Here is a 16,461-nt window from a genome sequence, read left to right on the forward strand (position 1 = left end):
GTCCTTGTGGCACCTTAGAGACTAACACATTGATTTGGGTATAAACTTTCGTGGGCTACAACCCACTTCATCAGATGCATAGAGTGGCACTTTTGGCCTATGGTGCCCTACGTGATTTGGGTGCTGGCTAATTTAGGGATTGGTATGTTGAAAATATTCAGGCCCAAGGGCTCAAATGTTGGAGACGGGGGACTGGAAAGAGAATATTGTGCAGGTGTTTTGGGATGAGTTTAATGTGAGTGCTAGTCCTAGATCATGTTAGGTGTTATTTGGTAAGTAGTTGTATATATACTAGAGGCTTATATAGGCTCATTTGTTGTAAACTGAAAGAAATGAACTGCCCCAAGTTTCTCTTTGGACATATTTCACAGCGCTTGGGGGAGAGGGAATGAATTTGTCCTTAACAGGGGTTTATGCTCAATCTGTTTCCTAAAGCCCCTTTTATTCCCTTTAAATATGCAGGATCCTCCAGAGCAGAGGCAGACGCGATGGAGCTGAGCCGGATTCTCGGGGACTCCGTCACTTTCCCTCTGGGGATCCCAGCACAGCAAGTTAAATCTGCTTTCTGGACAGTAAACACAACGAAGAGTTTAGTAACTGTAGCAGCAGGAAACCCCCCCACAGTCATTGTGGGGGAGACATCCTACGAGGGACGCCTGAGAGTCCCTGAGAGCAACTTGCTTCAGATCACCAGCCTGAGGATGGAGGACACGGGCACCTACAGCGCTAAAATCATCACAGCTACAGACCCCATCTTCAGACACTTCCCGCTGCGCGTGTACAGTAAGTGTGGGGCAGATTTTTTATTTTACTTTCTGGTAATTGTAACATTCAACAATGTACAAATTACACATTGAGCATTTTACTAGAATATTAAACTTCGATATAACAAACTCTGCAGGCAGGATTCTCAGTGACACTGACGCCCATTTGTGCTGCCAGAGCAATGTAAAGGGCATTTGTGTAATAAGAACCAGGTCCCGTGGAGATTTGCACACTAGGCTTGTGAGTCTCCTATTAACACCAGTGCAAATCACGAGTACCTCCACCAAAGTCATTCGAGTTACATCACGGTAAAGCTGGTGAGCCACATGAGAGGAAATTCAGGCCCTAGAAATGGACAGACGGGCAGACGGCACCAAGGGGCCTGCACTAAGACAATACTGCAGCAATTAAAGACGAACCTCCACTCTCTGGCCTGAATTCTCACTTACACTGTTAGCCAATACATCTATGCCAGGTACAGCACAGCCCACATTAATATAGTATTATACACAGCATATGGGCAGCCATATTAACCAAATTACATTAGGCCTTTCCCACAATGCTGTTCTGCTCATGCTAAAGTAATACCCATAAGGCTTTGCAAAGCCGAAGTCAGCTTTGGCACTGACAGGTACAAAACCTGTTAAAGGCAAGTTGCATGAATGGTGTATCCTCGTACGGGTTGGGATGTACCTCCATGGCCCATCTGGTACTGGGAATGTGGTATCCAAAACAAACGATAAGGAAATACAGGTGGATACAAGAAAACGAGACAAAAAGCTGATTGGTGGGTTAAGTCTCGGGGAAGGTGCTCTCTAACTTGGAAACAACCATATTATAAATAGAACTCTAGTGTAGTTTAACTGCATATTTTCAGAACACACCTTCTGCGTAAGGTGAAGTGAACACTGCAGGAATTGCTTCCCAGAAGGATTGGTAAAGTATTAACTCTTTCCTACTGCTGTGTCTTGCATTAATAACATTTGGCTGAGCTTGGTTAGTTGGTCTCTCAAACATTCTTAATAACAAACCACAAGTGTGGCCACACAACTGGCTTATCGTTTAGACAATAATAATACTAAGGCTGCCTTACTCTGCTCTGACCGTTGTAAATGAACCTTAAACTGGGCTTCAATTACAGTTACACCCACTTTCAGGTGTTTTTACACTGCCAGAGCCATGTAAAGGGACCTTAGTATAAATAAGTTCCCAGCCCTCTGTGAAAAGTTTTTTTTAAAGCTTAATGAAACTTGCAGAGTTTGAAATCCTGTTGCAAACTGAACTGGAATGGGTTTTCTCACAGCCCCCAGACTTTTACAACTGCAGTAATAATGTCTAGCTTATTAACATAAGAACAGCTGGTCCAAATTTTACAACAGAAATTTCTTTTGGTAGAAAAATGAGGTTCTTCTAAAAAATGCAATGTTTCGTTTAAACAGTTTGATTTTGACAAAATGTTCAGTTTTTCAACCAAAAGAATCAAAATGAACTGAAAATATTTTCACAGGAAATTAAAATCTCCATTTTGTTTTGTTTTTTGAAAGCCAAAACAAACATTACCATTTGAAACAAAATGGCCTAAACCTGCCCTTCAGAGCATAATACCTGGAAACACCAGAGCTTGCCTGGTGCATTCTTCTCTGCTTTCCCCCGGCTTGGGCTGGACATAGAAACCAAGTGTTGTGCATCACCATGTGTGACATTCAATGCAAATTATTCAAGGAGCTAATTTTGATGTTTGCAAACAATTTGCATGTACGTTATAATGATAAATATCACTTTAAAAGTCTCTAGATTGTGTGCCGGTGAAAGGCATCAGTCTTTAAATACATCAGATATTACTGTTTCCCTGAATGGATTTTCAGCAGGGTTTGAACCCAGGAGTTCCACAGCCCAAACAGCTCCCCCTTGAGTTAGAGGAGTAACAGGTAGAAGAAGTATGTTGTTATCCTTTATGAGGACCAGTTCCTTGGGCGTAGGGAAATTTAATAAAACACATTTTGCTAGTGAGTTACAAAATTATTTGTGGTTCTGCACTTAAGGAATAAGATTCCAGGGTTTATTCCTGTCTCTGGGAGAAAAGAACTGTCAAGTGATTACAGCAGGATACAATCTGCATAACCGAGCACATAATTTGGCCCATTCATTCTGAAAGGCAGTGTGGCAAAGTGAATGGTACTTGGCTCTGTTATATTAGAAACCTGGATTCTATTTCCATCTCTACTGGAAATGACATTGTGCAACTTCTCAATTATGTTATCCGTGAAATGGATCCCCTAATGCGATGCCGTGGCTAATAATAAAGGATGCGAAGTGCACAGAAATATTAACCCTCAGTAGAAGATTTCCAGAATGTGGATATTTCTGAATAGTAAAGACACCTGAATACCAATATCATCTGAATACAAATATCATATTCAGCGCGCATCTGTACTGGGTGATTCCATCTCTTGAGTCATTTAAATCTGGCGCAGGATGTGACCTAAAGGTTCTTTTTCCTTTCATTTTATAATGATGCTTCTGTTCTCTTGGTAGTTTTGGGCAGATGCTTGTAAGAACCTGCAGTGATTTTTCATCAGATTAGTGTTCTCACATTTGGGTTTCTTCTCTCCACCCCTCGCAGAGCGAGTACCGAAGCCAACTGTCCTCTGTGACCCAGTGACCTGTGTGAATGAAACCTGTAACTACAACCTGCGCTGCACCGTCAGGGATGGAGGGGAGCATGTGACCTACAACTGGACTCACACAGCAGAGGGCGCTGTTGTAGCCAATAAGTCCATTCTGCACATCTCTCTGAGCCCCCGTGATGCTCACCTGGCCGTCACCTGCACAGCCCAGAACCCCGCCAGTAACAGCTCCACAATGGCCTCTGCAAAGGACCTTTGTGCAGGTAACTCCCTCTGCAGGAAAGACTCCTGTTTAAAACAAAAACAAACCATGAACATGAACGTCTATAGAAGCTAAAGGACCCCTTCCTGTCAATCTGCCACATGCTGATCTCCCAGGTCACTGATAGGATCAGGCTCGTAACAGTGATAGTTTTATAGCACTGCTTGTGTTACAGGAGAGCACAGAGAACATTTAGCTGAGAACCGAATTGTATCCTACCAGGCACAACTGTATAAGAGCTTCTTTAACAGGGAGTTAAAAAAGCAAAACCCAGCAGTCTTTTTAGTTAGTAATGGCTGAACCTAGCAGAATTGGAAGGCCCAATATGGGATAAACACAGCAGGACCCAGAAGTTCAGATGCTTATCAAAGGTTATCCAAACCTTTTTGGTTCAAGGCTAGAAATGTTGAGATTCAAGTCATGGCACATTTCTGGCAGTTCTAGGTCCTGGCTGGGTTATAAACATCACCAGACTGGCATTTTTTGGTGATATTTAGTAAAGCTGCTCAAGATTCGTTCATCAAAATGGTTTTGACTGAAAATGCAGTTGCTGCTAAAACTGAAATTTTGCACAGGAAAATTTTGATTTTGCCAAAAAGATTGATTTTTCTGATAGGAAAATCTAAATGAAATATTTTCTTTCTGGTGAGTTCAGTGTTAAACTACATCTGCCTTAGGTGCTGTGGTACCTCAAAGGAGTTTTAGTTTGTGTGCTTCATGGGCCCCATTCTCTCCTTCCTATGCGCCACACTCATTGTCTGGACTTCATCTCCCATGATGCACTGTGGTGTCCCCTCTGATTGATCTGGCTTGGCTGTGGTGCATCTTGGGAGATGTAGTCCAAGCAGGGAACCTGACCCATCATGAAAAGCTGAGGGTGGGAAGCATCAAAACTACAACTCCCAGGAGCCAGCGTGGCAACATAGTTAGAGGCCGTTTAATATCAAACGGATCCATATGAAAATGTGAGTCAGGAAATGTCTAAATGTCTCATTGCGATTAAAAATGTCACACTACTTCATTTTGACATTTCCGAATTGAATTTTTTTGTTCAGTGAAAAGCTTCAGTATTTGGACTTGTCGTGATAATTTGGGATGAAAACAAATGTCAACATTTTGGAAAATCACGTGGGATGGAAATTTTTGCTCAACTTTAATGTTTAGGCATTTCCAGAAGGAGCAGGGATCTCCGTCCTCCTGCTCCTTCTCCAGGGGTGGGAGAGAACTTGTCAGGCAGGGGAACTGGGAGCGGGGGTAGTAGGAGAAGCTGGTGCCTGGCTGGGGAAGTTTTGAGGCCCCCGAGTCATCCCCCTGTAGCTGGAGCAGCCCCAACACCTGATGGGAGAAGCAGAACAGTCCAGGGGGCTGGGAGTTCCCCTACTTGCCTCTTTCACCTGCAGGAAGATCTGTCCCTTTTCTACCAGGGTGGGTGGAAAAAGGAAGAATAAACTCCAGCGGCCCTTCCCGCCAGGGGAAGTGACAGACTAACGCTGGTTTCTCCTCTAGCGAAAATCCAGAGGAAAGAGAATTACCCTATCAGTTCCCTCCCGCTTCCTGGTACCCCACGATGGGGGGGTGTGGGTGGAGAGGGGATGGGTGGTGGTTGGGCGCACAAGGGATATTACTCATGCACACACACATGCTTTTCCTTGGCATTGGGTCTGCGTCGGGAACATGGTGTCTTTCCAGATACACTTATTCCCTTGTCCCCATTCTCTTCCCTATGCTGTATTCCATCACGCACATTGCAACAACGCCACTTTACCACATGATGTCAGCACCCACAACAACCACCACTACTGGTGAGCCGCTCTTACCGTCTTGTCTGCTTTTAACTGCCAGCTAATTACTGTCTCGGGGGGCTAGATCCAGTGCTGCCAACTCTCACCGTTTTATTGTGATATTTACTGTTTTTCTTCAAGCCCCAGCTCCGGGAATCATGGGATTACATAAGAATCACAGATTTCATGGGGAGGCGGGGGAGACCTAAGTTTCTAGTCCTTGTGGTTATAGACCCCTAAGGGCTCAATAAACAGAAGAAAAATAAAAATTAATATTACTTTGAATCTCAAATATTACTTTGACTTGCATCTGAAGAAGTGAGGTTCTTACCCACGAAAGCTTATGCTCCCAGTACTTCTGTTAGTCTCAAAGGTGCCACAGGACCCTCTGTTACTTTGAATCTCATGATATTTGGACATTTGGAGGTTGGCAATATTGGAGATGTTAGCGGGTATAAATCAGCATAGCTCCACTGAAGTCAATACAGCTATGCCGCTTTCCATTAGCTGGGGACCCAGGCCCAATAAGTGGTAATTCAGGAGCAAACCTGGGTTCAAATGGAAGAAACTCTTTAGGTCCATTGGAAAACATCACTGCAGAGACAGGCCAGGAGGCTTGGCATTGACATAGGGAAATAACTCAAGCTATTGCTGGGGTCCCCTACGGGGCTGGAGTACTGAAAGCATCTGGAGGAACGTAAACAAAACGGGACAGATCCTCAGCAATGGACTTCTGGCTATGTCTGTCCACTGAACTCAGTGTCCATGTGAATCAGGCGCTTTGTATTTCCCCCTCAAAAGCTCTTCCTCTGGTGCCTTTACATGGCAATGGCAGCATGCGGGGATCTCAAACGGGGGTGGAAGTTATATTTACACTCACTCTAAGGCTGCTTTACAATGCCAGAGTGGTGGGGAGGAGCCGGGGTGTGAATGTGACTGAGGCCCAAAGCTCCCCAAGTTTGTTTGTTTCCTAATTAAATGTGTTGTTTGTCCTTGCACAAGACATCTGCCATTTTCCCCTCACTGTAACACCATGGAGTGGCTAAACTATAATAATAATAATGTATTACTGTCGCAGCTGGGAGCCCTAGTCACAAACGGGGACCCCAGTGCGCTGTGCAAACACGGAACGAAAACAGAGGGTCCCTGCCCCAAAGAGATAAGACAGGAGACAGCTGGATACAGACAGACCAGGGAGGACAAGCGAACAAGGCGACTGTACTGGTCAGCAGGACAAACAACGGTCTCTGAATGAGGGTTATTTACCAACACTCAGTGCTGAGGCAGGACATGGCCTCCCAAACATCCCCCTACTGCTTGGCTGGTTGTAGCAGCAGGAGAGGAGCCTGCAAACTATTGGTAGGTCTCGGGAGATGGTTTGAAAACTGCCGACCTGCAGCCCACACGGGCATCCTGTTGTAGGGTAGAGGAGGAATGTGCTTTTCGGTTACATCTCATGGCCGTTTAGTTCAGTGACAGTGAAGAATTTATCTTCTCTTTTAAGAAAAACCACCTGCGTCCCAATCTGCCAGTACGACTGGAATTGCAGTTCCAATTGTTATTGTCATCGTCGGCCTTCTCAGCATTGCTCTGTGGTTCGTGTACACACACAAGCGCAAAAGAGGTAAGTTTCTTCACTGGGGTGGAATAACAACAGCTTCTGTAGCACAATAGGTGTCAATCATTGCAATGTCGAGCTGGAAGGGGCCTCGAGGTCACCCCGTCCCGCCCCCTGCACTGAGGCAGGACCATGATGCTTTGCAAGGCAAAGGCCCCTGCCCTTCGGAGCTGACGCGGTACAAAGGCTGGACTGTGACTGCAAAGCCCCAGCCCTGATAGGAGCGCACTGCGCTAGGAGGCGTTTCGATTGAGGCAGATGCAATGCTGCTAAAAAGGCCAGGGGAGGGGGCTGGTACAGATTGTAAAGCCCACCCCCCCCCAGTGTAACTCCACTGGGCGCTGCAGAGGAGGGTTGGCAGATTACCCTCTCATGCCCTCTGGGGAGAATAACTCTCCTGCTGGACGTAGGTTGGAGCAGCCTGTGACGACTTTCGCTGTAGAGAAGAGGCTGGGCTGGGCTCTGAGGAACACAAACAGAATCTTTATCAAGGCTGCTGGACAAAGACGGACTCCGTGGTCCTCTCTGGCTCCCCAGCTCCCATTCCGTGCTACCTAGAGCCGCTGCAGTGGGCCCTGATTGTCAGGTGCTGTTTCCTGGAGCAAGGCCCAAGGTGGTTTTCTGCCACCTTTCTGCTCCCCATGTTCCCCTGCTGTAAGTTAGAGCAGCCTCGGGGCTGCTCTAATTATGCTCTGCTCCCTGGTGCTCCCGATGGCCTTGGGTTGCTGAGATTAGCTGCAGCACAGCACAGCACACTTCAGCCACATTCCTGACTTGTCCCCTACACCAGGTGCTGCGGCAGGGCAGGTGCAGAGCCCTTCTCCCAGCTCCAACACAGCCAGGGAGGTCCCCAGTGCGGAGGGGTGGGAGGCGCTCTCAGGGGGCCATTTCCCCCCACTTTCAGTGTGTAAGGCTCTCCCTAAGTCCTGGCCTGGACTCTGCAATGACGGAAGGAACTGCTGATTACCCTCTACACCCCATCAGTGTGGGTCGCAGGATTAGCTTGGGGTGGGGGGTCTGCAAAGAGCAGCAAAGAAGTCCCTGCCCCCAGGAGTGGAACAGCTGCCGCTGTGGCAGGGCTTTGCTTGGAGACGGTGCAGGATATCCGCATCCGAGCAGCAAGGCCCCTGCTCTGCTTCTCCCCACCACCAGCCTGTCCTTCCCCTAGTGCGGGAGGAAGGGCCCTGGCTGGACAGGGAGGGTTCCAAGTGTGGAGAAGGTTGAAAGCCACAGGGGAAGCAACGACATTTTGCTCTTGGTTTGATCTGTGGTCTTCTAATGCACGTCCCCTTTTGTTTTTTTCCATCGCAGCCTCGCAAAAGTCTCGCAAAAGCACTTCAGGACCTGCTAGCAGCGCAGGTAAGAGTCTCCTGTGTCCCACTGACCTCCTGGCCTGCACCTCTCCCCTCCCACCCCCCAAGTGCATTTTACTTTCCAAGTCTGATTTTCAGCCCCTTTCCCTTTGGGGCAAACACGGACTCTGATTTTAAGGCCAGAAGGGACTGTTACAATCGTGTGCTATTACTGTTGCCTCATGCAGCCCCCGGTACGAGGCACTGGGCAAAACCAGCCCAAGAAGGAGGTCCTTATCCTGAGGTGAAAGTGAGCCGGTATGGGCTGGTACTCCGTACCAGTAAGAACCAGCACCGGCCCATACTCAGCCCACATTAAAGTGCTTTAAAGTCCCTGCCCCTTTTGCCTCCCCTGTCGGCGGCCCTGCTGGTAGGGTCTGTACCAACAGGGCCATCAACGGGGAGGGGGGAAGGGGCAGCAACGTTAAAAGGACCCTGCAGCGCTTTAACGTCCCTCCCCCCCCCCCCCCGGCCGCTGACGGGCGGGGGGGGGCAAAGGGAGCAGCTGCCCTGGGGCCGGCGATTTAAAAGGCAGCTGCAGCAGCGGCGTCCGGAGCCCCGGGCCCTTTAAATCAACACGGGAGCCCCAGGCGGCGCGGGACAGGCGGCCTGGAAGGGCTGGCTGGGGGATGCTGACCCCCCTAGCCCCGCCCCTTCTGCCCAATGCCCCGCCCCTTCAGGGATCAGAGCCGCCCTGCCCCGTATCGGTAAGTGTCCTCAGTTACTTTCACCCCTGTCATTATCCCCAACAAGCCAAGGATTCTGATCTCCTGCACAACACAGAATCTCACCCAGCTACTGCTGAGCTGGGCCTGAAGTAGAGCACAGTCATTGGCCAGCTGCAAAATTAACTTTGTAAATAACTCCAGCCGGAGAACACCACCGAACAGCCAAAGGGTTAATTCCTCCAGCTTCTCGGTAGCTGCATGGTGGTCACAGGAGCTACCACAACATATGTCGGAGCAAACAGCTGGGACTGAATGTAGAGGGGACGTTAACTGATATGCACGTAAGGTGGTTTGCTCCTTTCCCTGGGTCATTTCCTGCGTACTGTCTTTGTACTGTCTTTCACACAGCGCAGGGCGTTACTGTAATGTGCATTATTTCCATAGGACTACTCCCCCTCGGCTGGTTCCCCATCCAATCCCCGCACCTCAGCCGGACTCCCCTCAGCCACACTCCCCTCCAGCTCCCTTAGACTGGATACCCTCTAGGGTGACCAGACAGCAAGTGTGAAAAATTGGGACAGAAGGTGGGGGGTAATAGGAGTCTATATAAGACAAAGCCCCAAATATCGGGACTGTCCCTATAAAATAGGGACATCTGGTCACCTTAACCCTCTAGTGCTGTGCTTCCCTCTCCCCTCCCTCCCCAGACCTTAACTCCGTGTTTAATGGGGGGGTGGGGTGCTAAGGGGTGCACAGTTTGTGTCTGTGGCATTGATCCCCCAGACCCTCCCTCCCCTTGCCAGCTGCTCCTCACACTGCCACCCCTCAGCTCCGCCCCCAGCTCCATCGGTCTCTCTCAATGGAGATGAGGGCAAGGTTGCGAGCTGAGTGGCTGGTAGGGAAGGAGGAGGAGGAGGGACACTTATGCAGCCCCATCTACCTAGAAAATACAGTAGGTGGCCAAAAGCCAGAGATCTTAGTGCAGGGATTAGGCCAGAGACCAAAGCCTGGTGTTGCCCATTAGGCTGGTTTGGTTGCACAGGACAGCCACGGGAAGGGTTGTGCTGTAGGTAGCAGTGAGGCAGGTGCCACTTTGTGTTTTTTCTCAGAGGCAGAATGTCGCAGGGCCAACCACACACACTGGGCTCTCACTCCCTCTCCTGGCAACTTTACATTTGTTCTTCCTTTGTCTGTTGTTTTTGTTAAATCTGGAATAAAAGGCACCTACGCATGAAAATACCTTTTACTCTCCACTTCCGGGAAGGACAAAGATGCGGCCGTGAGGATGGGACGGTAAAACAACAAGTAGCTCAGAGAAAGTGAAGGAGCGTGGGAGAGATTTCCGGGTTAAAGGGAAGACAAATAGAAAGGTGGAATGGACACTTACAGGAATATGGAAAGGTTCCGGCTTAAGTGAAACAAAGGAACTTTTGGAAGCATGGGACTTGTAACTTTGAACAGTATTTTAGTGCAAATGCAGCTGAAAGCAACAGCGAAAGATCCCACAAGAGCTAAGAAAATAGAAGAATGACATTGACAAGTTTAAAGACTGATGCAGACGCTGGGGGAGATGGCACATAAGGAGGAAGGCACTGCTTCATAAGCAGTGTCTCACTCCAGGAGGGTATCTGTATTCAGGAGAACATTGAAGCACTTGCGTAGCCCCAGTGCAGTTTATGGGACTTAAAGCTCGCTTTGATGGGCAGTGTTACCTAGTGGACAGTACCCAGACTAGGACTCAGGAGACAAGGGTTCTAGTATCGGCTCTTCCACTAGCCTGCTGGGTGACCATGGAGGAATCAGTTTCCCTGCTCAGTGCCTGTTTCTCCTTACATAAAATGGGGATAACGACCTCCTTTGTAAAGCGCTTTGAGATTGACTGATGAAAAGCTCTAGACAAGGGGTAGATATTAATTACTATGAAAGCTAACCATGTGTCTAAGTGCTTCCCTGAATCGGAAAGACTAACCTCTCAAGCTGCAAAGTATAAATGTCCTTCTAAGAAACCAAACGGAAGGAGAAAAGATGCCGGGATTGTCGCCACTCAACAAATGCTTCCCATTCCCTGGACTTTGATAACTCATTTTGGAGTTGTCGTCATCAACACAACATGCAAGCTAGAGGAGAATTAGCCCGAGGGATTGTGCAGACTGGACATGTTACAAAATGAGCCATTGTGTTCTATTCATCTTTCTCCCATGGAGACTTCATATTTGTTCTCTCTTTGTTGTTTTTCCTTAATTTGAAATAAAGGCTACATGCATGGAGAAGTACCTGGTTTGCTCTTTGTGGTTGGAGATGTCTTAACGTGGATATCCAAGCCCTCAACGGCAGCGGTGGGCGGGATCTGGCAGATCCCTGATACCTCTGCTACTTTGGTTTAGTTTTAAGGCTGTGTGGTTTTAAGCTTAGTTTTAAGTTTTAGTGGTTGTATCAGAGCGCTGGGAGCAATTTCTCAAATCTTGATTGTAAAAAATTCACAAATTTTGAATTTTCACCCCCCCCCTTCTCCCCCCAAAATATTTTGGGTTTTTTTACATTTTCCCTGTTTTGAAGCAAGTGTAGAACTGGTTGCAAATTTTCAAGTTTCTAAAAAAGTGTCGAGCTTCTAAAAAATGTTTAATTTCAACAAAAACAGGGGGAAGAATTGAAGAAATATACGTATTTTCCCCTCTTTAAGCCCCTCCCCCCACTATTGTTTTGGGCTATTAGATTACTCATTTAAAAAGTCTTTTCTTTTACTGAAAGTAAAAGCTCCACAGACAACTAGTCACCTGTTATTTATTCTTTGACCAGTTACTTAGTACTTTTCATCCCTAGGTATCCCAAAGTGCCTTACAAAATGATTGATAAAGTTTATGGAGATTTTTGTCACCCATCATTGTAATGCAGCCACCTCTGAGGGGGAACATGGCAGCTGTTTAATACTGCATAGCAACAATGCTATAGTTACCAGAGTTAGAGTTTGGCCTGGTTCTAAGGTGAACCCCCCTGGTCATTCACAAAGTGCCCAGGGATCTTTAACGACTCATAGACTTTAAGGTCAGAAGGGACCATTATGATCATCTAGTCTGACCTCCTGCACAACGCAGGCCACAGAATCTCACCCACCCAAATCCCTAACCTATGCCTGAGTTATTGAAGTCCTCAAATCGTGGTTTAAAGACCTCAAGGTGCAGAAAATCCTCCAGCAAGTGACCCGTTCCCCAAGCTGCAGAGGAAGGCAAAACGCCCCCAGGGCCTCTGCCAATCTGCCCTGGAGGAAAATGCTTTCCCCCCCCCAAATATAGCAATCAGTTAAACCCTGAGCATGTGGGCAAGACTCACCAGCCAGCACCCAGGAAAGAATTCTCTGTAGTAACTCAGATCCCACCCCATCTAACATCCCATCACAGACGATTGGTCATATTTACCTGCTAATAATCAAAGATCAATTAATTGCCCAATGAGCCCAGTAACATGGATCAGAAATAACACAGATTTCCCTTAAGCACTCAGGCATGTCCTCTCCATCTGTCTGAAGTTACCATACAGAACGGATGAGGGCACCCCAGGGGGACTTCCCAGCCCTATGTAATTAGTCCAGTGTCTCCCAGTTCCCAGTCTCCATTGGCAGTGGGGTCTGTTCCATTCACTTACTTCTCACGTTCTTCTCATTGCAGAGGCTGATCCAGAAAAAAACACGGTTTATGCCCAAGTCGGCAATTTGCCACTGGTGAGTTGTTCACCTAAAGCTCCCTCGTGGTGAAACCGTTACCAATTCAAGGCAGTGGTTCGGCTTAGCCAGACGAATAGCCAGGATGGGTTGATGGTACCAGTGCCTTAGATTTACCACACGTATGGGACTGTGGGGCCCCAATCAAGGGATATGCGGGGCTAACAGAAACACTGGGGTCACTTTGTGATGGGGGAAGAGGAAGAGGGGTTGGAAGCAGCCAGAAAATTTTTGACGTCCCTTTGGAACATGCAATAACGCTCGGTCGAGCTGAAAGCGGCAGCTGCTCCTAGAGAGAATGAGCAGCCGTTTCTGACCACAGCTTTGACCTTGTTTGCCCCTGGTGACGATTGCACTCTGACCTGACTCTGCAAAGCATTGTGTAAAGTCAAGGCTAGGTCTACACTATGGGGGGGGGGAGGGTCGACCTAAGATACGCAACTTCTGCTACGTGAATAGCATAGCTGAAGTGGTGTATTTGAGGTCGATTTACCTGGCTGTGAGGACGGCGGCGAGTCGACCGCTGCCGCGCCGCCGTCGACTCCGCTTCCACCTCTTCCCGCGGTGGATTTCCGGAGTCGACGGCAGAGCCATCGGGGATCGATTTTATCGCATCTTCACTAGACGCGATAAGTCGATCCCCAATAGATCGATTGCTCAGTGCCTCAGCTGCTGCAAATCTGTGTGCAGCTCACTAATGGATGCTTTGGGGGGGGATCTGTCTATTTAGCCTCACAGTAGAACGGGGACTCCGAAAGCGAGCCCGGAGACCAAGAAGGATGAGACAAAAACTATCTATTCCAAGGTCCATTACCCAAACGAGGTAGGAGCTCTACACCTTGCTTTCCTGTATGTTTATTTGGCGTGGGTTCCTTCTCCTGGCTGGCGGAGTTAAACACTGTGACTGCTGACCCCTAGCATGCTACGGGCTCTAATAACAACCACCCGCCCCTGGGGTAACGGGCCCGTGGCTGGGTGCACTCTGATTTCAGGGAGAATATGGACAACGAGCCGGACATCAGTGAAACCTGGAGGCAGGGATGACAATTGATGCCTAAACACAGTGAATTGAGTTCTGTGCTGAGCCCTGCAGGAGACAGAGCGTGGCAGGGGGCAGTGCAGATAGAGACAGGGCAAAAGAGACTTTATCTCCCCTTTATGCTCTGAGATCTGGTCTGGGAAGAGGACCAGCCCCCACAGCACAACTCAGAGCAGCCCCAGGGGCCTAGGAGAGTGGGAGCTCACAGTTCCCCAGCCACCAGTCGCACTCTTTGCCAGTCCACCCCGGGCGTGGCCCTGGGCAAGGGCCTCTACAGGCAGTGTAGGGACACCCTGTACCCCCGGGGAAACCCCGCTGCACCTGGGAGGTTTGGCTGGAGGCTCCCCTGCCCCTCTTTATGCCTCCAAATCAGCCCAGAGCAAGACACGGAAGTGAGGCCAGTGAGTCTCCTTTGCATGCCCAGGTTGCCAGATTCCATGGGCCCTATTCTCCATGGTCCCGCCCCTTCTGTGCTGATTAACAGCCCTGTCGAGTGCCACCAGCTCAGGACGGGAGCATTCTACACTGGGGTAAATGACCGCGCCAGGGGCAGTGGAGAATCAGGCGCCGGCCACCTGTTTTCACCGGCAGCAGCAGGTCGGCAGATCAGACGCGGGCTGTGGGGCTAAAGACGGCTGTGCAGATGTTACGGCTCAGGCAGGAGCTGGGAGGAGACGGGCTTCAAGCCCGAGTCACAATGTATTCACAGCTATTTTTAGCATGGGAGCCTGAGCTCTGCGAGCCCTGAGTCTGCGGGCCTGGGCTCGGAGACTGGCTGATGCGAGCTGTGTAGACGTACCCCCAAAGTCCCCATCCCGTGCCGAACCAGAGGGAAGCTTTCCCGCACTGGGGACCCCTGGCTCAGAGCAAACTCCCGGCCCCATTGACACTCGTGGGACCAGGACTCCACCCCAGATCTCCCAGCGCTCGGAGCTTTTGTCTCCTGCCAGGAAGAGTGACAGCTCTGTCTCTTTCATTGCAGTCGCCTCCGCAAACGGATGATGAGAAGTTGTCCAAGGACGGCCTGGAGTCCATGGAGAAGAGCGAGAGAACCATTTATGCCACAGTCAACCAGCCAACCCAGGCACGAGGGGTTTGCTCCTTGTTATCAGAGGGTGGAATTCAGGGCTTGTAGGGGCATGGCTGCTTGAGAGGCCACATTCTATATCCAGTTGGGCCCCGATCCTGCAATGACATCATGTGGGCGGACCCCAGCGTCCATGAAGAGCAATGCTTGACTCCAAATGGGCTCTAGTCATGAGCTGTAGCATGCAGAGTCGAGGCCTAAATTGGTTGCGACTTCCATTGACTTCAGGGTTTGGGACATAGTGGGAATTTTCCCCTGTAGGGTACAGGGGAGCCCCGTCACCCAAGAGGAGAGCTAAGGGAAACACTTCAATCTAAACTTTTTGGGGGAGGGAGGGGGAGGAAGATTTGCAGCAAATTGAAAAGTTGAAAGAAAAAAAAATAAACTTTTGGGTTGAACTAGGGTTACCATACATCCGGATTTTCGCAGACATGTCTGGCTTTTTGGTCCTCAAATCCCCGTCCGGGGGGAATTGCCAAAAAGCCGAACATGTCTGGGAAAATGCTTTGCCGGCATCCCTGTCCCCTGCTTACCTTAGAGCGGCTCCGGCAGCGGCTGCTGCTCCCCCCAGACACCTCAGCTCTGCGCAGCTGAAGAGCCAAGCTGCCCGAGCGCTACCAACTTCACGGTTTGTCGGGCAGCCCCCAGACCTCCAGACCCTGCGCCCCCAGCTGGGCGCTTCCCCTCCCGGGCTCCGGCTGCGCTGGGGAAGCGCACGGCTGGGGACGCAGGGTCTGGAGGTCTGGGGGCTGCCTGACAAACCGTGAAGTCGGTAGCGCTCGGGCAGCTATTTCGCATGGCTGGGAGGGAGGGGGTCCGGGAATGCGGGGCACTCAGGGGAGGGGGCGGAGTTGGGGCGGAGTTGGGGCGGGGACTTTGGGGAAGGGGTTTGAATGGGAGCGGAGTTGGGGCGAGGGCGGGGAAGGGGCGGGGCCGGGGCCCCGTGGAGTGTCCTCCTTTTTAAATGTTTTAATATGGTAACCCTAGGTTGAACAAAACGTTTCAGTTCCATTCGAAGCATTTTCAAACATTTGTGAATTTCAAAAAAATAAATAAAGGAAATTTCAAAACAAGTCATTGTGAACCAAAAAAAAGAAGAAAAAAAAAAACATTTCATTTCAAAAATGTCAAAACATTGATTTAAAAAAAAAATTAAAAAGTTCAGAGGCAAATAATTTAGCCAAACCAAGACAAATTCCTGGACTGGTTTGATGTTGCCAAATCTGCATTGTTTGCTGAAATTAAGTTTCAGTTGAAAAATGTCACCCAGCTGTAATCTTAACCCGCACTCTAGACACTCCCACGAGTCCTTCTATCCCCCGTGAGAACAGACCGGCCCCTGGTAACCTAGGCATGTTTCTGGCACTGGGTGCAGGGCAGCTGACACAGCTCTTCAATGTTTTTGGCTTTCCCGTCGCTAACGTTTCTGCTCTTTGCTGTTTCTGTTCTTGCAGACAAAGCCCGCCAAGTCCACAGATGCTGCTGATTCTGCGGTCACTCCAAAATCTCAAGGGCCATCAGAATACGACAAGATCATCTAATAGCTT

General features: G+C 49.2%; 1 protein-coding gene and 1 long non-coding RNA gene across 2 annotated transcripts; both read left to right on the forward strand.

Moving 5' to 3' along the window:
- The first annotated feature begins 477 nt into the window (after window positions 1-477).
- Window positions 478-11,506, forward strand: LOC117869595 (SLAM family member 5-like). Its single transcript, XM_034756565.1, has 6 exons — window positions 478-783; window positions 3,389-3,655; window positions 5,433-5,456; window positions 6,940-7,059; window positions 8,365-8,412; window positions 10,294-11,506. Exons 1-6 carry the CDS (start codon window positions 489-491, stop codon window positions 10,305-10,307), a joined length of 768 nt encoding a protein of 255 aa, XP_034612456.1. The 5' UTR covers window positions 478-488; the 3' UTR covers window positions 10,308-11,506.
- Window positions 11,507-12,461: 955 nt separating this feature from the next.
- LOC117869731 lies at window positions 12,462-14,914 on the forward strand. The gene is made up of 3 exons (XR_004643846.1): window positions 12,462-12,788; window positions 13,519-13,611; window positions 14,810-14,914. It is a non-coding gene; the product is annotated as an uncharacterized LOC117869731 (long non-coding RNA).
- Window positions 14,915-16,461: the final 1,547 nt, after the last annotated feature.

This window comes from Trachemys scripta, chromosome 24 (genome assembly GCF_013100865.1).
Source record: "Trachemys scripta elegans isolate TJP31775 chromosome 24, CAS_Tse_1.0, whole genome shotgun sequence".
NCBI classification, from domain to species: Eukaryota; Metazoa; Chordata; order Testudines; family Emydidae; genus Trachemys; species Trachemys scripta.

Coding starts and splice junctions, on each gene's coding strand:
- LOC117869595 (XM_034756565.1), top strand. CDS start 489: ATGGAGCTGAGCCGGATTCTCGGGGACTCCGTCACTTTCCCTCTGGGG. Junction 784..3,388: donor CTTCCCGCTGCGCGTGTACA/GTAAGTGTGGGG, acceptor CACCCCTCGCAG/AGCGAGTACCGAAGCCAACT. Junction 5,457..6,939: donor CACAACAACCACCACTACTG/GTGAGCCGCTCT, acceptor TTCTCTTTTAAG/AAAAACCACCTGCGTCCCAA.